This window comes from Lactuca serriola, chromosome 7 (assembly GCF_051521515.1).
Source record: "Lactuca serriola cultivar US96UC23 chromosome 7, Lser_US96UC23_V15, whole genome shotgun sequence".
NCBI classification, from domain to species: domain Eukaryota; kingdom Viridiplantae; phylum Streptophyta; class Magnoliopsida; order Asterales; family Asteraceae; genus Lactuca; species Lactuca serriola.
In genome coordinates this window covers 61,137,882-61,161,646 of record NC_136414.1, presented here as the reverse complement: position 1 = coordinate 61,161,646, position 23,765 = coordinate 61,137,882, and the positions used below count along the sequence as shown (strand labels likewise).

The 23,765-nt window shown below is 39.3% G+C and overlaps 1 protein-coding gene across 2 annotated transcripts; it reads left to right on the top strand.

Moving 5' to 3' along the window:
• Positions 1-215: 215 nt before the first annotated feature.
• LOC145063438 (rop guanine nucleotide exchange factor 11-like) lies at positions 216-4,607 on the top strand. 2 transcript variants are annotated; one of them, XM_079011045.1, is made up of 8 exons: positions 216-422; positions 1,872-2,095; positions 2,166-2,282; positions 2,362-2,516; positions 2,592-2,666; positions 2,738-3,004; positions 3,383-3,703; positions 3,857-4,607. In XM_079011045.1, the coding sequence occupies exons 2-8, from the start codon at positions 1,951-1,953 to the stop codon at positions 4,193-4,195; spliced, it is 1,419 nt and encodes a 472-aa protein (XP_078867171.1). In that variant the 5' UTR covers positions 216-422; positions 1,872-1,950; the 3' UTR covers positions 4,196-4,607. The 2 variants fall into 2 exon arrangements, with proteins under 2 accessions (XP_078867171.1, XP_078867172.1); XM_079011046.1 differs by lacking the exon at positions 216-422 and having other exon boundaries at positions 1,390-2,095.
• Positions 4,608-23,765: the final 19,158 nt, after the last annotated feature.

Below are 23,765 nucleotides of genomic sequence, written 5' to 3'. Positions count from 1 at the left end.
TTGAATATTAATTAATTATAAGGGTTAATTGCAATATTCTAGAACCTCCTAGAAGATATATGGTGGATGGTTTTGATGCCCTGAGGATAAGGGTAGAGTTGGTTTGAATCAAATAAAGATAAACCCTATAGTTTGTATCCATTTGTGATTTTAATAGCTACCTATAAATTGACTTTTAGGGTAAAGCACGTAGCCGATTATTCCTATCTCTAAATTCACCTAACCTCTATCTCATCCTCTCCATAACCAAATTTTCATCCCCTCTCATAAGGTTCTTGAGTTTTTGAATAAACCCTAATTTGTGGGATCTTTCTTTTTGCAATTTGGTGCGTGAGTCTGATTACATTACATGGATTCTCCTTTGGATCCTTCATCTTGAAACTAAGTTGGCATGTACGAGATCACAAGGAAGTGAACATGAGGTTAGTAATTGTTTCTATTAAGTTTTTTCAAAGTGTGATGCTATAATTGTAAAACATAGATTCTATGTTGCATGTGCACTTAGGTATATCAACTTTTGATTTTTCCACTACCTATGTAATGTATACTTCATGCTAATAATCCCCAACAATGGTATCAAAGCCTGATTGTTTTAATTATGGTACAAAACTTTGTGAAAAAACGAAAATCGAAAAGAAACCTATCAATCGCAGGCACAACACGCCCTCTGTTTGGCACGACGCGCTTATCGGGTTTTTATTTTTATGGGATTTTTACTGATTTCAAAAATCTCACTTATTGTACGATGACAATCGATTTTCATTTAATTAGACATTGTTTTTCACTAAAAAAAATTATATTTGAATATTCTTTAAACCAAATTAAAATTTGAAACAATTTAGTGGGGGGCGTTCACGATCTTGCGGCTAGAGCTTTCATCAATAGTGTTACTTTGGCCATTAGTGAGTTGGCTATTAGATGAAACAGTTTAGTTCCCATGGAACTGAACATCTTACATTGAGGAGTTTTATTGAATATGATTATTGATTCTCACCCATGATAACCTTTCGAACAAAGGTATTGATCTAGAATATATTATGTGCCCTATTTTGTGGTTTGGCTATGGAAACCGTTAGCCACTTATTATTATTTTTTTTGTTCGGAGTTGTGGACATTTGGAAGCTCATTACAACATGGTGGGGGTATTGTGTGTCCTCTTGTCTCGACTTTGGGCTCTTTGATCAATTGAGCGAATCGTCTGAAGCTCAATAGTCAATAGTGGACAAAGGAAATATTTTGATGCGGTCATAATTACAACGATTTGGGTCTTATGGAAATTTCGTAACAATTTGATTTTTGTAATAACAAAACCCAAAATATCAAGGCTGTTTTATGATAGTTTCGTTTTTTTTTTATATTAGTAATAATATAAGTAAAAAGTATAGCTCTAGTTGGATTGAATGGTTGCATGGCCCCTTTTTTTGCTTCTATAACTTTGTAATTTTGATCTATCTCCAATTGCTAGTTTTAACCCATTTATGCCTTTCTAAAAAACCTTAATTAGAAACTAAAATTACAATTGGATTGTTGTACCCTTCACAAAATAATTCTGAAACACCTTAATTTTGTGTTCCTAAATATCGGGTAGGGTAGCCAAACAATTGATGACACATAGAAAAACCATCCATTCAAGAAACACAAACTCGTGTTTCATAAAAACATGCACCCCACAAATTGAAGAGCTCCATGAGGTTTCTAAAATTAGAAAGACCACAAACAAAAAAATGGGACGAAACAAACACAAAAAACGATCAAAAAACCAAATTCTTGCCATTCAACCAATCAAGAATGCATTCTTTTATCCCAAAATTTTGTTTTAGAAATTTCCCACTAATATCTTTAAGAAAAGTGGGTTTTTATTGTTTTTATAGGCTTGTATAGATTCAAACCATGCATAATCCCTTGATTAATCTCCGGTAAAATCCAAAGAAAAGCAGAACTTGTAAGAAAATGGCGGAAGAAGAGCAAACATCGGAAGTTCCTGGGAAAGAAACGATGGTTGTCGAACAATCTGCAGATGTTAAATCGACCGAAAGCACATCAGATTTAGAAAACAGTACAAAACCAGAAACCGCCAAGGAAAAGCCGAAAACGGGTAAGCTTTTAACAAATTCATGTTTCCCTCGCTGATTATTTCTAAACAAAATTGTTTTTATTTTCTATAGATCTAGAACAGATGAGAGAAAAGTTTTCTAAGCTGCTTTTAGGAGAGGATATGTCAGGTGGAGGAAAGGGTGTTTCATCAGCTTTGGCTCTAACGAATGCCATTACAAATCTTGCTGGTAATGAATCCGACTAGTTTACAAGTTAATTCGTTAAAACGTAATCATTTTTCTTGATCTTTTTGTGGGAAATCTGTAGCTTCGGTGTTCGGGGAACAACATAAACTAGGACCAATGAAAGAAGATTCAAAAAAGAGGTGGAGAAAAGAAGTAGATTGGCTACTATCGATCACCGATCATATCGTCGAGTTTGTTCCCGTTCAACACACAGCAAGAGATGGATCAAATATGGAGGTCCTAATAATGTGTGTGCATGTTTTAGTGTGTGTTTTGTAGCTAAGTTTCCTAATATACAATTCAGACATGCAGATTATGGTGACGAAACAAAGAAAAGATCTTCTCATGAACATTCCTGCACTAAAAAAGCTCGACAAGATGCTCACTGTAATGATACCAAACTCCTGAAATCTCCATATTTATTCATTTCACCTATTGAAGTTGTTTATATGTTTCAGGATTGTTTAGACAATTTCAAGGATCAGAAAGAATTCTGGTATGTATCTAAAGATGCGAATGAATCAGAAAAAGGAGTGCAAAGAAACGATAAATGGTGGCTACCAACGGTGAAGGTTCCTCCGGGAGGGTTGTCGGAAGAATCAAGAAAATGGATGCAGAAGCAGAAAGACTGCGCGAATCAAGTTCTGAAAGCTTCCATGGCTATAAATGCTGAAGTTCTTGGAGAAATGGAGATTCCTGAGAATTACATCGAAACTCTCCCTAAGGTATATATATAACCCATAATACATGAAGGATACAACTAAATATGCAACGTGTACAACCCTGGAAAGCTGAACTGCCTACATTTTTTAAACAGACCGAAAGCATCTATGATCGATTTCCATTCTTGCAGACGTTAGCTTCAATGTTTCAGTGGTTAGCTTCATGGGTTGTACACCGTGTATGTACACATGGTACTCTTCCTTTCTATTCCCTACTTGGTTTTAGTCGACTTAACAAAAACGATTTGACTAAGGTTACAAAATAAGTAATTCTTTTGTCCATTTTTTTCATAAACAATTAAACCCCTAATGTTATCTTGATTGAGTGCTGACATGATAAATGAAACAATATATTAATTAATGTATTGAAAATGATTACAGAATGCTCGAGATAGCCTTGGTGATGTGACTTATAAGAGCCTTACAGTCGAGTTCTTCGACCCAGGGCAATTCCTAGCATCTGTGGACTTGTCATCAGAACATAAAATACTTGATCTAAAGAACAAAATGGAAGCTTCGGTGGTCATATGGAAGAGAAAAATGCATCAAAAAGAGTCAAGATCTTCATGGGGTGCATCTGCAAAAATGGAAAGGAGGGAACTTTTCGAAGAGAGAGCTGAAACCATTTTAATCCTCATCAAACAACGCTTCCCGGGACTTCCTCAATCGTCACTAGACATCTGCAAAATCGAGTCGAATAGAGTATGAACACGAAAAAACCACATATCTCCTTCTCCTCTTGTTCAATGGCTAAAGATTTGTCATTTGACAACAGTCGAACATATATCTTTATGACTGTTCAACTGCCGACAACAATCACACCATAAATTTACGTTTTTTTTTTTTTTTAAACAGGATGTCGGCCTTGCGGTTTTGGAGAGCTATTCACGGGTATTAGAGAGTTTGGCGAACACGGTGATGAATCGTATAGAGGATGTACTTTATGCAGATGACTTGGCACAAAATTCATCGGAAAACAACACGAAATCATCACCATCAGATCAAACTCAGGGGAACAAAACTCCGAACGGAACACCTACGACAATATCGGATATCATGGGGTGGGGATCAGATCAAGGAGAAACTGAGATAACGGAAGAGTTTTTAGATAACAAATTGATGGGGGAAACAACCAATGATATGTTTACAAGAAAACCTACGAGCATTTTGACCAATCATATATGGAAAAGCTAGCGGTTGATATATATTAAGAAGCTGAAAATCACGTCAATAGACACATTGGAAACAAGGAAAGATTGGACAAAAGATGAATACTAGGAATACAAGAGGATTATGCATTTATGCCCGTTAAACGCAAATATATTTGCAATGGCTCAAAAAGAGTATATTCGCTCATGAAAAACTCTTTTCCTTCATACTTGAATCAAAAGGACGAGTTTGTGGATATTAACTTTAGTTATGTTGTTTCTTAGAACATATTAACATCTCTCGATGTGCTTGTTGTATACTGAGTAGGTTATACAGATATTATAGTTCCATGTAGATGGGGAACAAAAATTTTCAATGTCTAATATACCAACACATAATGAGGTTGTAAAGAGCTGGAAAAATAAGTTGGGTTCCCACCATACATATATAAAAACCATGGCACTTCATTGTATTTTTATTGAAGTATTCAGTTACACGCGCATCACTCACACATTGTTTTTCCAAAACAATCTCTATATAAGACCAAACGGTGTGGACTCGCTGAACACCGGGCCGACCACTCAACATGTCGAGATCGGTTTGTAACGTCCCATATTCACAACAAAAAGTTTTCATTTTTATCATAAAAAAACTTCCTAATTATAAATCTATTTTTAAGAAAACAATTTATTCCAAATTACATTTATCGAAAATCAGAGTAATATGATAAATGCAGAATTCTCAGTGTTGTTGATGAGTGTGTATAGTCCCGCTTTCACCTTCCCACGATCTGAAAGAACTTGAAACATAAACAATTAGGTAAGCATAAAGCTTAGTGAGTTTCCCCAAGATACCCATACAACAAACATACTAGCATGCATATCGGGTCCACAATCATCAAATTGGATTACCCCGGGTATGTTGGCATGCCACCTCAACCCAACTGCTCTTTCCGAACCTCTGTGCCTACGACTTACAGCTGGACCGCACCTGGTATCTTGACCTACAATACACAGCAGGACCGCCTCAACCTAACTCACCACCATAAGTCGATACATAAACAATCAAGGATCAATTAGGCACATAATACATGTAATTATCAATCATATAGCTCACTACCGCCTCACATCACACTGCTCCGCTACCAACTAACCTCCAAAGAATGCGTAACCATAAGTAACCAGAGGTGAGATAGCCACCCGAAAAATGATCATACTCTAAAGCCACAACCAAGCAAGGAATAGGCAAGAAAGTGTAACACCGAAAAATTTTAAATTTATTTTATTCATTTTTATTTCATAAAATTGCACATTATCCTATATAAACACTTTTTATTTATAAATCATCAACAAGGTTTTCAGAACATTATGAAATTCCAGGATCTGTATTCATCACTCTTTTCTCTTGTGTGTGTACAATCGAGCCGCCGCCTTCCAGCAATTCTGAAGAACCTGAAACACATAACACATAACACGGTAAACACGAAGTTTAGTGAGTTCCCCAAAATATCACATACAACACATAAGCCACTCAAGGCTACAATAGGACCCTCCGGTCGGTGTGTCTCAGCGGAACCTTCCAGTTCCGTATCGTTGGACCCTCCGGTCCGGTCTATATCTTTGGACCCTCCGGTCCAGTCTATAAACTCCGCATAGCATAAATCACAAAGACATGATGCATAGCATATTCCAGTTCCGTATCGTTGGACCCTCCGGTCCGGTCTATATCTTTGGACCCTCCGGTCCAGTCTATAAACTCCGCATAGCATAAATCACAAAGACATGATGCATAGCATATCACATATAACATAATACTCAATGTAAGCACATAAGACCCTCCGGTCACACATAACTACCACTCAAGGTAACGTATAGTGAGAAGACTCACCTCGGGTAATTCTCGAAAAGTCTCGAACTCGAAATACCGATCTAGCCGCCGCCTAATCACATAAATAAATAACTCTAAATCAGCAGTGGCTCTCAAAGGCTAGACAAGTCTCGTATTATGCTTCCCAAAAGGGTAAAAGACCATTCTACCCCTCCCCTGGCCCAATAGTCCACTGGTTGACTAAACCCTAAAAGTCAACGGTCCAACTTTGACCAGACTCGTCGAGTCCACACGCGTAATCAGATTCCTCACAAGGTCTCACTCGACTCACTGAGTCACCCACCCAAATCGTCGGGTCTCAATCACGAAACTCGGGTAAACTCGACCCGACTCGTCGAGTCCTCCTATGGACTCGGCGAGTCTCCTCCATGACCAAACTCATCTGACCTTCTGAGGTCAGATCTGATTCACCAACTTGTAGATCTATCCTTCTAGCACCCACAAATCACATAAAGGTCCAAACTTTACGTTCATGCATCATGATTAGAGCTATAAACGAAGAAATAGCCATCTAAATAGAAACCTAGGCTCAAACTCTCTATGTGACTGCATAAAGCTGAACATAAGGGACTCTATGGACCTCCCATGGTCCAGATCTAAGGCTTATTCCACATTGGGACCTCAAACATTCCATAAACCTTTAAAGAGAATGGTTAAGAAACCCTAGATTCATGAAATCAATATCAAACATGAGAAATGGTCCGATTTGTTTCCTCAAAGTGAAGCTCCAGGCTTCATAACCTTAGTAAATCAACCCCCTCTGGTCCCTCTTGCTAGAATCTCATATTCTCTTTAGAAATGACACACCAAAATGCTCAAGATGGCTCTTCTTTACTCTCTAAGCTCTCAAGGATGATTTAGGGTTTCTCCAGGGTAAGGATAGCCGCAATGTGAGGCTATGAGTGCCCTTAAATAAGCTCCAAAACCCGGGAATTAGGGTTCCAATTGCCATCGCAGACTCGACGAGTCATATGCCCGACTCGTCGAGTCTGGTCGCGAAGATTCGCAGAAACTTCCTCACCTACTCGACGAGTCGTGGCACCAACTCACCGAGTCCCTCCTTTTTCTTGAATAAATAATTAAAATTAAATCATATCCGAAACTCTAGATGTTACAATTCTCCCCCACTAGAATCAGACTTCGCCCTCGAAGTCTTGCGCTGGAAACAGCTCGGGGTACTGCTCAATCATCTCCGACTCCACTTCCCACGACAACTCGGATCCTTATCCGTGCTGCCACTGGACCTGAACCAGAGGCACTTCCTTGTTCCTCAGAACCTTGATGTTTCGATCCCTAATCGCCACCGGTCTCTCAATATAGTTTAGGCTCGCATCCACCTGAATATCCTCTAATGGTACCACTGCCGACTCGTCAGCTATACACTTTCTCAGCTGCGACACGTGGAAGGTGTCATGAATCTTGGCCCAACTTTGCAGGTAACTCTAACCGGTTGGCTACCCGGCCTACCCTCGCAATCACTCGGAATGGACCAACATAACAGGGCCCCAGCTTGCCCCTCTTCCTGAATCGGATCACTCCTTTCCAAGGAGATACCTTCAGGAGTACGAAGTCACCGTCCTGGAACTCGAGCTCTGACCGCCGTCTATCAATATAACTCTTCTGACGGCTTTGGGCTGTCGGTAACCTCTGTCTGACCTGCTGAAACTGCTCGGTCGTCTGAAGCGCAATCTCTGTACTACCCATCACACGTTGCCCTACCTCTCCCCAGCAAATGGGGGTCCGACACCTCCTCCCATACAACAACTCAAAGGGTGGCATACTGATGCTCGAATGATGGCTTTTGTTATAGGAAAACTCATAGAACCTCAACCCCATAGTTGAACTTCCATTGTTACCCATGACATGATCTAAAATGTCTCGCTGACTTCCTCTTCGTATCAACTATCTCAGCCTTGTGACACACAAGTCATAAAATTTCCAAATGAAAAGTACAATCCAACCGAAGATCAACTTAGCCCCGATCTCTGATGTCTACTGCACATATCTCTGTGCATCTCGCAGTATCTCCCGCACTCGAGTACTGACCTATACAGGTTAATACATCCAATGACGACAATACCCCTCATCCAAAAATTCACCTCAGAATTCCAGAGTTTCATCTCGTTTACCCATGCACCATCAATGCCAAACTCAACTCGAGAGTTTGGTCTGACCAAAAGTTGGAACTTCGCTTCCCAATAAGATACTCTTCTCATGACTCGGCCTGCACCCCGAGCAATACCACTTTTCCAACTTCCTCATGTTGCGACAATCACAAATCAATACAAAATATAATGATTCCCGACAGAGACGGAGACCCCAGTCTCACCCTTGGTTCAACCACCAGGCTCCAAAAACACAATACTAGGGCTACTCAAGCCTAAAACTCTTCTGCATCATACATTGATCGGAGAACACTCCATCGTCACACTCTCTTGCCGTCTAGTGAATACTATGGCTCCCCGCAGCATCACGATAACCTCTCGATGACTAGTGAGTACTACGACTCCCCATAGTATCACAACACCCTCTGACCAGTGAGTACTACGGCTCCCCATAATATGACCACACCACACTACGTCCACCAACTCATGCTCCGCAGACTATCATAGATAGCTACACATACTCGACCCAAATATGCATCCCAGACTCTGGCGGCAACCGGCATAACAAAATACCTACTTCTGCGGAGATCCACTTTCTTAAATAATCCCTCTTGATTGATGGGTTTTGGTCATAAGACATCCTATGTGCTCATACAAACCCTAATGCTTGGATCTAGGTTTCTCTATTGTACATGCTTTGAATCCAAGACTATAAACCCTAATTCTAGCATATGGAAATCAATATTAACATATAATTAGGTTTAAGATATTACCTTGATTGTTATGTAGCAATAACAATCCCAATTCCTCCTTTGAATTGACTTTGGAAGGCTTAGAGTCACAAGTGTCACTCCTCTAATGGTTCACAAACACCATAAGCAAGATGATGAAGAGGAGAGAGGATGGAGGCTGCCCAAAACATGTTCTAACCCTAGAAGGTTGCTTGTCCACGTTTTTGAGGCATAAGGGGTCTTTTTATAGTAAGGCTATTAGGGTTATCTAACAAGGAAACCCTAATTTGGTTGCTTAAGCCCTAAGCAACCCATGGAGCCCTTTTCTTAAAGCCTTGGACGACTTCATATGGGCTTCCCCATTAGAATTCGTCCACCTTATAATAAAAGGCAATCCATGGCCCTAATTGCAATTATCTTATAATCACAATTCCAGTCCCTTAAGTTTAATTAATCTCTTTTAGTCACAAAACTAATTACCAATTAATTATTGACTAATATTAATTAAACAATATGTTTTCTCCTCTAATATATTATTCTCATAATATATTAATAAATCATATTTAATCCTTTCTCTCCATAATTCATCCTATCAAGTTGCTTTGGTGAAGGCAACCCAAAAGGACCATGCACCATCGGGTCAAGTACATACCAAAATAGTTATGGACTTAGACACTAATCCTATTTACTAATCATATTTACTATATCTCGATTCCCGATTTATGACGACTGACTAATTGAACAAATTAAATTAGCCCTAGCCCGGCCGAGCATTTACGTTTGTCATCACAAAATCATCGAGGGGCCCAAAGATATCGCTTTTATCCTACTTTGAATAAAAGAAACGGATAAACTTTGATACAATGCTTGCTTGCACTCACTCACCGAATCACACACAACAATATGTTTTATAACACCAAGTTACTAGTGCGTTTACATATTATCAATGTGCAACTGATTCGCAAGATACAAATCACACATCTCGGTTTCAAGAATATAAGATGTTATCGTCTCACCAATCACTCGTGATACAATCCATGGAGTGATCCAAGTGAGCGTGGGTCTAATCCAATGCTCAAATCACATTCATAAGCACTCATGAACGTTGCAGCAAACATTTGCTTATGTCTAATACTCTTTTAGACAATCCACACACCAATTCACGACAGTCTTCATTCATATATACTTCCAACATATGAACGACTGTGGCCCGTTTGAATAATTCGATTATTCTTAATAAACTCAATTATTCTGGAAGTCAAAACATGCAAAGTGAAACACAAGAATAATACTAATCCCATATGGCCTCAACCCTTTGAGCATAAATAAAACACCTTTTATTTATCACCATATTGATTACTCATTATTTGTCATTTCGGTTAATCAACTTCTTACTTGAATTACAACACTTGTCCCATGCTCCTAGCATGCACACAATGTTTACTTATGGTTCTTACTTTATGAAATAGATCAAATTGAACACATTTCCAATCTTTCTCATTTCACAACTCCAAATCCTTTTTCCATAAGTTAAAGAATATCAAATTCTTGCTACTTATAGAATATGCTAGATTCTAACATTCTATGCAACTTATCCTTTCGTAATGTCACTGCACCAAAGTCACAAAGACTATTGCCAATGATATTACAAAGTCCTCTATCGGAGATTGTTACAAGACAATTCAATAGACGTGATGTCTCTCACTCAAAGTACATTCTTTGAACATCCTTTTGCATAGAAGTTTCTAATCTAATCATAGATTTCTCAATATTCAATTCCCAATATGGACACACTTCCATATGTTCCATATGACAACTCATTCTTAATAGAATCTTATCTATTCGTAATGATGTCGATATGGTCCATCCAATATGGAAACATTTCCATATTTTCCAATACTATACTTCCAACTATTCACAAGCGACCAATCCTCGTCGAAATTTGGGTTGTCCTTTGATAGTTGTTTAATTGTTTTTAGTCAAAACCAATTCTAGTCCCTTTTCCCTCTAAATGCGCTCGACATTTGGAAAATTTTAGAATGGTCAAACATTAAGCATTTGCAATCGATCCTATACCCGAAGCGTATGGGACACGACGCATAATGTTTTATTTGCTATGTTCTCAAAATTCGAATTGGGAAAAGGGATGCCGTAATCATAATCGAAATTTTAAGAATACACTATGTACCTTTGACTAAATTTATTAACATTTCTCAACCTAATCCTTTAGATTTGAAATAAAGCATAATATTCTCTCCCTTAATTATAGCAAAACAACCTTTCAACTCTTACAACTTTTCAAAGTATGACTCTTGTTTTCTATAATTAATATTGCTAACCTTGCAATACTTTCCTTAATAATCATACAATCATAACATTTATGCTCCCACTATCATGATGATTATTATAAAACATAACACTTATGCTCCCACTAGCTTCGACATGTATTCATAAACATCTTAACTTTCAGAAAACAATACTTATTGAATTTCTTAAGTTCATGTTTCTAATACTTAGTGCTTTGATAATCCTTTATCATTGCTTCTTGAACTTATACACCTTTGCCTTCGATAGTTCATATGTGTGTCTAAACAATTAAGACTAATTGTCAAACCTCACAATTCAAATTATGGAAAGGGATGTCGTAACCATAATCGAATTTGAGAATGCAATTTTACAATCACTATCTTCTTAAAATCTTTCTTAGTGAAAGCATTTCTTCACAATCATTTTCATGAAGGAGGAAATCTTATGACACTTAGATTTGAGCAGCGTATATGTTCTTTTCCATGTGAATTTGTTAAAACTAAAGTTTACGACAAATTCAAACTCATATGGACCGAGCTTTCTTAATCTTGATTTCTTGCCTTATGGTAGCACAGCTGCCCACCATGTCTTCCAAGTAGTTAAGCAGCTCACCTTTTCTTATCAATGTACCTTTCATTGATTAAGGTGCTTTGCCTTTTATGTGTTCAAAATGAGAACTCATAGAACTCTCATGCATAATTAACTTGATTGGATTGGCACAGAAACAAAATGATGTCAACACGATAGGTTGTAAACCTCAACTCGTGTGCTAGTGATGATCGATAAGGTTTATTTGATTTGTTCTTGAAACCTTTCAAGACCATTAAGACTCCCACTGACTCCTTGACATATAAGATTCTCTTTGTCAATAACTATTTCTTGACAAACAAATATTCAAGAGTTAGTGTAGCTTTTATCAAAATTCTTCATAAATTGGTCTTAGTTGGTCTTTGTCTTATCTAAGACAACACAACTTTCCACATTAGATGAATGTTATAAACCTTCTTAATACTTTTCACTCAATATCACAATCTTAACTTTAAGACTTGTTTTTGGAACGAAGTATGATTGACTTCTTGATTTAACCATTTCTTCAATTCTCGATTCCTCTTCTTAGACATACAATTGTACCAAGACTCACTTAGAGGATCAATTGAGATATGGTTCTTAATCATTAAGACCTATCATAAAGCATAAAAGGTACTCTCCTTTCTTCTTAGAATGGAGAAACTTTTATCTCTCTGCCTACTTGATTCTTGTTATTCATTCTACTATTGATTTAAACTTTTTCAATCAATTTAGAATTACACTTAATCTTATAAGTATAATCATATTTACTAAACCTTTAGTAAATCATGACGAATATCTCGTTACTCTTATGGTGGACTCTCTTACGAACTCACTATATGAGTTAGGAAGTGACTGAAGAACCCAATCAACAGTCATTTCCTTACAAACAACGGATCCCAACATTCTTAACCTATCAATGTGTGACTTCATCCCTAGGACGTGTGCACACACCGGCTTTCCTTCTTTATGTTTATTTGCCAAAAGGGCTTGAGTGATCTTGAACTTTTCAAACCTTTGAACTTGTGGGTTAGGGAGAATAATTGGAGGAGGTAGAGGAAGTGAAGCATGATTTCTTGTTCCTCGATCGAATCGTGGAATATCATCTTCATGTGGAATGCTTGTTCCACAGGATTTGAGAAGACCATAGTTGTCGAACTTTGGCATCTACAATACGGGAGAAAACGAATTCAAGTTAGTTGATTGATTGAGTCCTTAGTAAATCACCCAAATGCGATACTAAGGCTAGGACCCAACACAATACGCTACAACCTAGAAAAGGGATGCCGTAATCTAGTTGCAGAATATTTGAAGGTAAGTGAATGACGATTCACTAATTTTCACCATGAAAACAAAAAAGAAATTTAAGTTTTAAATCTATGAAAACTCCTAGACCCTTTGAGATACATTGAACTTTCAATGGCATGTTTATATCTCGATATGCCCCTCTTGTTTGTGACTGGGATGTCGAGGATCACAAAGCGGGTGTGAATAACCATGCAAACTTACATGGTGCCCTCACATGTTACAGTCACCTATTCGATATGCCGGTAAACCACACACGCTCCACCGAACCATGACAAACATTGAGTCACCCTTTGCTACCTTTGCTTAGACCCATTTAGTGTGCCAGTTAACCACACACGCTCCACTAACGTCTTCGCAAGGGCACAAAGTGTAATTTCATGGAATTGCATCAATTCACTTTTGCCTAAGTAACTAAGATTGGGAATTTTATGAAAACATTTAGTTACTTTAGTAATTCATTATACTTATAATGGAAGGTTTCGTCCTATCCTACCCGTTCAGCTAACGACCCTCCACTAGTCAAGAGTGCGGTGGGTAAGAGTGGATACCCATTCAATCGCCATTTTATAGGCAATTTCCTTAAACACCCCTTATATACCAGCTTCGTGAATGAGGCCTACTAACGGTAAGACTGACTTTTACTCATACATATATAATGTTAGACTTTTAATGTTATATATATAGTATAGGGTGTATTTTACACTTTTAAAATACTAGGTGGTTTAATTTAACAATTATACTTTTAATTCAATTAAATTGTTAACCTATACTTTTATGGATTTATTAAACCTCTTTTAATTATACACCTTAATTAATTAATAAAACCATAAGGGTGTGATTTGAACTTTTTCAAAACTATACTAGAGTTTTAGAATTTAACATTCCTAATTAAACTTTTAATCAACTTTTAAATTCCAAAACTTGAGGGCAAGTTTTGAAACATTTCATCACATTAGGGTTTAGAATTTAAATATGCATCAAAATTAAACTATTTAATTTAAATTCCAAAACTTGAGGGCAAGTTTTGAAACCTTTTTCAAAACATTAGGGTTTCAACTATTTAAATTTCAAAACAACAAACTTTTGGGGTTCAAATTTAAACTATAAAACCTAAAGGGCCAAATATGAAACTTTTCACAACAACAAGGATCAAATAACAAATAATTCAAATTAACATTTAATCACATAATTATCCATATTTGATTTATTTAATGATTTCTTGCAAAACAATTTATCAATTTACTCAAAATAATTAATCAATTATCACATAAGGAAACAATTATCTTATTAATTGATAAATATCTTCAATTAGATCAAAATTATGATCAAATATATCATATAATCGGATTAATATTGATCTAACATGATAAGGTAACTATCCATAAGCAAAAACAACAAGAAATCCCGAAGTACCCTCCTTCTGACGAGTTGACTCGTTGAGTCAGGCTTGGACTCGTCGAGTCTGCATGGACTCGGCGAGTTCAGCCATGGACTCGGCGAGTCCAGCCTCCAGAATGCAAAAAATCGAATTTTCTAGTTATATCAAGCATCAATACAATAGAAACCAATCTAGGCTCTGATACCACTGATGGGTTTTGGTCATAAGACATCCTATGTGCTCATACAAACCCTAATGCTTGGATCTAGGTTTCTATATTGTACATGCTTTGAATCCAAGACTATAAACCCTAATTCTAGCATATGGAAATCAATATTAACATATAATTAGGTTTAAGATATTACCTTGATTGTTATGTAGCAATAACAATCCCAATTCCTCCTTTGAATTGACTTTGGAAGGCTTAGAGTCACAAGTGTCACTCCTCTAATGGTTCACAAACGCCATAAGCAAGAGGATGAAGAGGAGAGAGGATGGAGGCTGCCCAAAACATGTTCTAACCCTAGAAGGTTGCTTGTCCACGTTTTTGAGGCATAAGGGGTCTTTTTATAGTAAGGCTATTAGGGTTATCTAACAAGGAAACCCTAATTTGGTTGCTTAAGCCCTAAGCAACCCATGGAGCCCTTTTCTTAAAGCCTTGGACGACTTCATATGGGCTTCCCCATTAGAATTCGTCCACCTTATAATAAAAGGCAATCCATGGCCCTAATTGCAATTATCTTATAATCACAATTCCAGTCCCTTAAGTTTAATTAATCTCTTTTAGTCACAAAACTAATTACCAATTAATTATTGACTAATATTAATTAAACAATATGTTTTCTCCTCTAATATATTATTCTCATAATATATTAATAAATCATATTTAATCCTTTCTCTCCATAATTCATCCTATCAAGTTGCTTTGGTGAAGGCAACCCAAAAGGACCATGCACCATCGGGTCAAGTACATACCAAAATAGTTATGGACTTAGACACTAATCCAACATTGATGTCAATACTCGAAGGGCTCCCACTGGAACCGTAGATACATGATACACCACTAGTTGTCTCAAACTCAAGATTCCAAATAACTCCGAAATCGGAACATTATACCCGGGTACCACGGAACACTGTTACAGACATCACAATGTCCTGTCTCAACAACTGATCTCCTACTCCCAGCACCATACAGGTACAACAATACATTTCCTCTGAACACCATAAACAATTCTTCATTTTACCCAATGCGCAACTTCAGTGTATCCAAACACTCAATTGGAATACAAAGAAAGCGCTAACACTTCAGAACACGCTAATGATCCTCCGAAACCCTTTCCTCTGCTGCTCATAATCCAAGCAAGAACTCACATACCGGCCCAGGAGTTGGCTGCTTGATCATCTTCTATCTACCCCAAAAGGGCATATACAAACCATACTTCGACTCAAAAGTTCTCAACTACCCATACCATCATTACGAGCCTTCCGCTTGAAACGACCCTAACCACCACCAAATTCCTGACCATCGGCCACCTGCTGTGGAGACACTCATTCTTTCACAGACACATACCACATGCATTATCTCGCTCTGCACTTTTCCTTGATCACCAATGACCCTGGTCTCATGAATTCGATCCGCAGGTTTCTGCATCCAATCCCTAACTGCTCTTGCACAAATCTCTGGTTCCCTAAAAAAATACCCGGTTCTCCCCCGCTTGGGGTTTGAAACATCACCAATTAACGCATCAACAATCTATCCCACAGACGGTTCCCACCAGGAACATCTCACCTACGCTTGGAAGGTGTCACACTATGCCCAATGATCTCCCCACGTAGAGATCAGGAAACCTCAAATACCCTAAATCTACGAAGAAATCCTCAGGAACTTCTCATCACGGCTGCCTCTAACCATTCGAAGTCTCATACCATCCCAATACCGAACATTCCAATTGTCCAGTACTATCACTGACTCTTAGACTGAAACAAGTCATCATACTCCTCATCCTCGACTTCTCAACCCCCGTTCCAACACGTGAATCATCACGAGAATGGGGATTCCACTACCATACTCAATACCCATCATAGAAGAGTCACCGCTCTGATATACTCGTCTGGATTACCCACTAATATCGCTACCACACGCCCTACTATACTCAATTAGGCTGTAATGTGGTCCTTGACCATCTCAGTCCCCACTGAATACCTGCTCATGGTAGATCATTTCCTCGCGGTAGACATGTTGCCTGATACATTGGTGGAAAAAAAATCGACATCAATGTCAACCCGTAGGGTTTACTCCCAAACCCATAACTGAAATCTCACGTTTCTCCTGTTTCCCACAGGAAACATAAATAACACCCATCAGGTCATAGAAGGTGACATCTCGTCCATCGACTGATTGCTCACTCAGACCGCAATCCCACATAAATGCCTTCTCTAATAATCCTTGAGTCTTACGACTACATCTGACATCTTACCAATAATACTCTGAAATGCTCTCGACCTCCCTCTCAAGGGATGCCTCTTCGGACTCAATCATGACCCTTAGGCCTAAAACCCCATCGCGTCCAGACTCCACCAATCAATCCTGACCGGACAACCAGAGAATCACAAGCATCATTTGCTAAGAACCATGGTGCTCATCCCATGACATCTCTCCTCAATCTGCTACAATATATGGTACTCGAACTATAACATCACCCCTCAATCTGCTAAGATGCATGGTACTCGAACCATGGCATCACTTCCCAATCTGCTCCGATGTATGGTACTCGAACAATAACATCACTACTCAATTTTCTCTGGAACCATAACATTATTCCTCAATCTGCCCCGATGTATGGTACCCGAACCATAACATCACTCCTTAATATGCTCCGATGTATGGTACTCGAACCATAACATCACTCCTCAATCTGTTCCGATGTATGGTACTCGAACCATAACATCACTCCTCAATCTGTTCCGATGTATGGTACTCGAACCATAACATCACTCCTCAATATGCTCCAATGGATGGTACTCGAACCATAACATCACTCCTCAATCTGCTCCTTAGAACCTTCAGAATACTCCCTGTATCAAGTATGGGTCCTCTACTTTCGGTAGTACGGGCCCATACTACCTGCCACATCTACCCATACTTTCCACACAGACCATCCCAGAGCTTCTAAGTAGCTGCTCAACATTCTCGTTCACCAATTCCGTCACGCGTGCTCGCTCCTCAGCGAAATGCTCTACTCCGCCAACGTACTAATCTGGCTAAAGTTTCCCTAGGCTCTTCCTTGGTCCTCCCACTTCTCTACCATCAGCTGCTGAAGAGCTCCTGATGGTGCCAGCCATCTACCTCCTGAATATCGTCATATTCACTTGGTAGCTGACTCCCATCATCGGGAGTTCCACAAAGCACGAAACAAGCAACATTTGGGCATTGAAAAGTACATAGAACTCACTCTGGGTGATAACTCCGCTTGCTCTGCTCATTCTCAAAAGTACCACCGAACTCTGCAACTCTACCCTCGCAGGTTCTAACTATTCCTTCGATAAGCACCACAATACTCATCTAGGCATCTCTCCTAGATTACTCCTCTACTCAAATCCCCTAAAAGTATTCCAACTGAATACTCTCACTCATCACATACTCAAAAGCACAACACATATAACAGCAAATCCTAGGCTAAGGCATCACAAATCAAGCCACTTTAGTCCTAAGATATGAAATACCTAGCCTGTCTCTAGCATGCATAATATCTCATAAAATGTATCGTAAACATCTCAAAACACAAAAGTAAGGGTATTTTGGGAAATCACCGTTCGGGCTCTAGCTGATTGTACACACTGCTCTTTCTCGTTTTCCCTTTTAACTCTTATTCACTTTTAGAAAATCATTTCTTTGAAAAAATTTCTTACTTCCTCCGTTTGAGTCCAGATTTACCCGAAGGAGCATCCGAATCCCTCAAACCAAGGCTCTGATACCAACTTGTAACACCGAAAAATTTTAAATTTATTTTATTCATTTTTATTTCATAAAAATTCACATTATCCTATATAAACACTTTTTATTTAAAAATCATCAACAAGGTTTTCAGAATATTATGAAATTCCAGGATCTGTATTCATCACTCTTTTCTCTTGTGTGTGTACAATCGAGTCGCCGCCTTCCAGTGATTCTGAAGAACCTGAAACACATAACACATAACACGGTAAGCACGAAGCTTAGTGAATTCCCCAAAATACCACATACAAAACATACACCACTCAAGGCTACAATATGACCCTCCGGTCGGTGTGTCTCAGCGGAACCCTCCAGTTTCGTATCGTTGGACCCTCCAGTCCGGTCTATATCGTTGGACCCTCCGGTCCGGTCTATAAACTCCGCATAACATAAATCACAAAGACATGATGCATAGCATATCACATATAACATAATACTCAATGTAAGCACATAAGACCCTCCGGTCACATATAACTACCACTCAAGGTAACATATAGTGAGAAGACTCACCTCGAGTAATTCTCGAAAAGTCTCGAACTCGAAATACCGATCTAGCCGCCGCCTAATCACATAAATAAATAACTCTAAATCAGCAGTAGCTATCAAAGGTTAGACAAGTCTCGTATTATGCTTCCCAAAAGGGTAAAAGACCATTCTACCCCTCCCCTGGCCCAATAGTCCACTGGTTGACTAAACCCTAAAAGTTAATGGTCCAACTTTGACCAGACTCGTCGAGTCAGGCAACGACTCGGCGAGTCCACACGCGTAATCAGATTCCTCACAAGGTTTCACTCGACTCACTGAGTCTCCCACCCAACTCGTCGGGGCTCAATCACGAAACTCGGGTAAACTCGATTCGACTCGTCGAGTCCTCCTATGGACTCGGCGAGTCTCCTCCATGACCAAACTCATTTGACCTTCTAAGGTCATATCTGATTCACCAACTTGTAGATCTATCCTTCTAGCACCCACAAATCACGTAAAGGTTCAAACTTTACATCCATGCATCATGATTAGTGCCATAAACGAAGAAATAGCCATCTAAATGGAAACCTAGGCTCAAAATCTCTATGTGACTGCATAAAGCTAAACATAAGGGACTCTATGGACCTCCCATGGTCCAGATCTAAGGCTTATTCCACATTGGGACCTCAAACATTCCATAAACCTCTAAAGAGAATGGTTAAGAAACCCCAAAGTCATGAAATCAACATCAAACAGAAGAAATGGTCCGATTTGTTACCTCAAAGTGAAGCTCCAGGCTTCATAACCTCAGTACATCAACCCCCTCTGGTCCCTCTTGCTAGAATCTCATCTTCTCTTTAGAAATGACACACCAAAATGCTCAAGATGGCTCTTCTTTACTCTCTAAGCTCTCAAGGATGATTTAGGGTTTCTCCAGGGTAAGGATAGCCACAATGTGAGGCTATGAGTGCCCTTAAATAAGATCCAAAACCCGGGAACTAGGGTTCCAATTGCCATCGCAGACTCTGCGAGTCATATGCCCGACTTGTCGAGTCTGGTCGCGAAGATTCGCAGAAACTTCCTCACCTACTCGACGAGTCGTGGCACCAACTCATCGAGTCCTCCTTTTTCTTGAATAAATAATTAAAATTAAATCATACCCGAAACTCTGGATGTTACAGAAAGCCTATATCAAAAGTTCTCAGGCTATCCTACATGATACATACAGTGTAACGACGTAACTTTTCAACAAAATTTTTCATTGTAAAACCACATAATTCTCATAACATATCTCACAAAAATCCCATTTATTTAATTTACAAATGCAACTCCATAATTGTTTGATTAATAATCCAGGATCCTCAAAACATAACTTTTTTTCTCTAGGGTGTACAATCGAACCGGTGCCTTCCCGCGATCCTGAGAAGAACCTGAGACACATATCAAATAACTAGGTAATCACGAAGCTTAGTAAGTTCCCCAAAATACCACACACATCACGTTAGCGACTCGAGGCTAACTCAATACGACACTTCGATCATTGTATTTCGGTGGAGACCCTCCGGTCCCACACTCGAGTAGACCTTCCGGTCCTAACTCAATAAGCTCATAATAATAATACTCAGCATAAATCACAAAGACATAATGCAGAATATCGCAATACACAGATAAGCACATAAGACATGTCAATCACACAAAGATACCTCTCATGGTAAGTATAGTGAGAAGACTCACCTCGGGATGATGAACAACTTCTAGAGATTCTACTACTGCACACCGGCCTCTAACACTGGACCAAGATTCACAATTACCCAATTAAGATCTAAGTCCAAACCCTCACTCTTTAGGTCTAAAGGTAGTCCACTAACTAGCCCGTTATTAACCTAAAACTCATTGGACTCACCAAAGCCCAATAATGAATGGGCTCTCCTGAGGCCCAACTCTCAAGTCCAAGTTACTAACCCAACTCAAGGGCCCAAGGCATATATATATATATATATATATATATATATATATATATATATATATATATATACATATATATATATATATATATATATATATATAATCCTCTGGTCTAAAACTCTAGTACAACAAGCCCAAACTCCAGGCCCAAAATGAGACTTAGCCCAAAAGTCCACAGTGAGGTTACGCGGGGCGTACCTCCCTTGGTACGCTTAGCGTACTCATAAATCCAGATTACCCATCGGGGACATTTGGACAATACGCGGGGCGTACTGGAATTACGCTCATCATACTTCCTAGGATCACTCTTTCTATACATTTGATCTTAATCAGTTAAGACCTTGGCTCATATCACAAATGTAGACTCCCTAATAGCTCTTACTCCATAAAATCAGTTACTTTAAGCCTTTGCAGGGCTGATAAAGTCCCAAACCCAAATACTCTCACTCTTTACTCCCAAAAATGCTCATATCTCATGCATGGAGAGATCTTGACGACCAGGATCTCATTTTTAGGACTCCAAACGACTAAAAGCATCTATAAGGACTGATATTATACTTTGGAGTTCATCAAACCCATAAAGTTCCAAGCTTGGGACATAAAACCCTAGAAATGGACTCAAAACAATAACTAGCACCACAATGAACAAGTTTCAAACTTGATACCTCTAGAAGATGCACCAACAAGTGTATAACTCAGATCCAAAAGCTAGATGCTCAAGCTATTCTCTTTCATGGCCCCTTCTTCCAAGGACAAACATAGCAAGATATCACCCCAGTAGATCCATATAAGAAAGCCACCAAGATTCAAACTTTATGCTTCCTGGATCTAGATCAACATGATTAGGGCTTGGATCCACAAGCTCCAAGCCAAGTAATGTTTCCTCAAGGAACTCCTTCTTCCATAATAAGCACCAAAAACATCACTAAATCACCAAAAAGCCCAAGAATCACTCCAATGGAGGCTTAGGGTCGATTTATAGGGTTTAGAGGGATGGAGGCTAAAGATATTAGGGTTAGGTTATGAGATAAGGAGCTTAAATAGGGTCTGAGACCCTAAAATAGGGTCCAGGTCTGATTGGCGTACGCCCAACGTACATATGGTACGCCTAGTGAACTCCGAAGAACATTGGCGACCATCCTGGTCAATACAACCAACGTACTCCAAAGTACGCCCAATGTACTGCCTTCTTCACTAGTACGTTCCGCGTACGCTTTGTGTACGCCCAGAGTACTCGGCTAACCCTGAAACCACGAAACTTCCGAAGCCATAACTTCTTCGTTATAAATTCGTTTCCGACGATCCTTATATCCACGAAAAGGTAAAGAGAAGCCCCACACTTCTATCAACTTTATTCCTCCTGAATCCCAATCGAACTCAGATCCAAATTCATGAAAATCCCGCACCATCGCCTTTAACAATACATTTGGGCTCTAAAGCACAAACTGAACTCTTTTATCACACAACCTACCTTACCCACATCCCAAAAAGTTCCTAAACATTTCTCCTTCAAAGCCTCAAAACCTTCTCATACTCGGGTTAAGGCCCATGGGCCTTAAATCACAGAACAATCTGGAACAGGATGTTACAATTCTCCCCCACTTAAATTAGATTTTGCCCTCGAAATCGTTCTTTATCTTCACATAGATCGAAAAAAATAACCCGAGAAGCACAACCGTAAAATCTCTTAACATTCAATGATCCATCTCCCAAGACATCCGAAACCAAATAGAAATTCCCAAGCCGAAGAAGGACGAACCCCTTTTCCGTGGAAGTACCTGCTCTAACTTTCCAGAACTGAAGACTATAGTGGTATGTCTCCCCGACAAACCGTCCATGCAGAATATCACCCTGATAATTGCTCATCGAATAACATACTTGGATAAAACACTTCCAACTCTGAGTAACATGTCAGCTCTCGACCCAACGGTTGAACCTCCAAGGCCTACCCCTTGCACACCCAATAAAATGACTTTACAACCCTACTTTTCACAATAACTATCTCATCACATCATATGACACACAAAGTCATGAAGTTGACTTTACCTCAAGCGGATACTTCAACCCATCTGATGTCGCCTCACCTCCGGCCTCTGTCGTCTACCACTTATTAGATCCATACGTCTCATGGTCCTTCCCAACCAACGAACCGACCCACTCGGGTCTAAAAACATCATACGGAAACCATTACCACCCAGAATGAGATCCATCTGAAAATCCGGAATCTCATCCTGCCTACCTAATGCTCAAAAAGAGCTAAACTCGAACTCGAGATTTGGGTTCAATAGAAAAATTGGAGCCACTCATATCCAATCTGATACTCAAATCAAAACCCAAGATCCACGAATTTTCGTATACATTACTTCTCCAATCCCTTCCGATTAACGACAACCCTCCCTAAAATCGCGATATAACAGTCCCCGACCATCACGGAGACCCCAGTCTCGCCCCTGGTCAGACCACCAGGTTCCTGAACACTCAAGTGGTAAGGCTACCCAAGCCTAAGAACTCCTCTGCGTCATACTCTGACTAGTGAATACTACAACTCCCCGCAAAACAATATTCACTCTTATCGACTACCGAGTGTCATGGTTTCCCCGTAGTATCACAACACTCTCTCGCTAACCAGTGAATACTATGGCTCCCCGTAGTACCACCACACTCTCTCGCTGACTAGTTAGTACTACGGTTCCCCACAATATCACAACACTCTCCCACTATCTAGTGAATACTACAGCTCCCTGCAGTATCACGACACTCTCTCGATGACTAGCGAATACTACGACTCCCCGTAGTGCCACGATACTCTCTCCCACTGACTCATGGATGCTATGGATCCTCGTAGTCTTACAACACTCTCTCGCTCACTAACTCACCATGGGCTCACTCCATGGTTTTTCCTGATAAT

Coding starts and splice junctions, on each gene's coding strand:
- LOC145063438 (XM_079011045.1), top strand. CDS start 1,951: ATGGCGGAAGAAGAGCAAACATCGGAAGTTCCTGGGAAAGAAACGATG. Junction 2,667..2,737: donor AGCTCGACAAGATGCTCACT/GTAATGATACCA, acceptor TATATGTTTCAG/GATTGTTTAGACAATTTCAA. Junction 3,704..3,856: donor GCAAAATCGAGTCGAATAGA/GTATGAACACGA, acceptor TTTTTTAAACAG/GATGTCGGCCTTGCGGTTTT.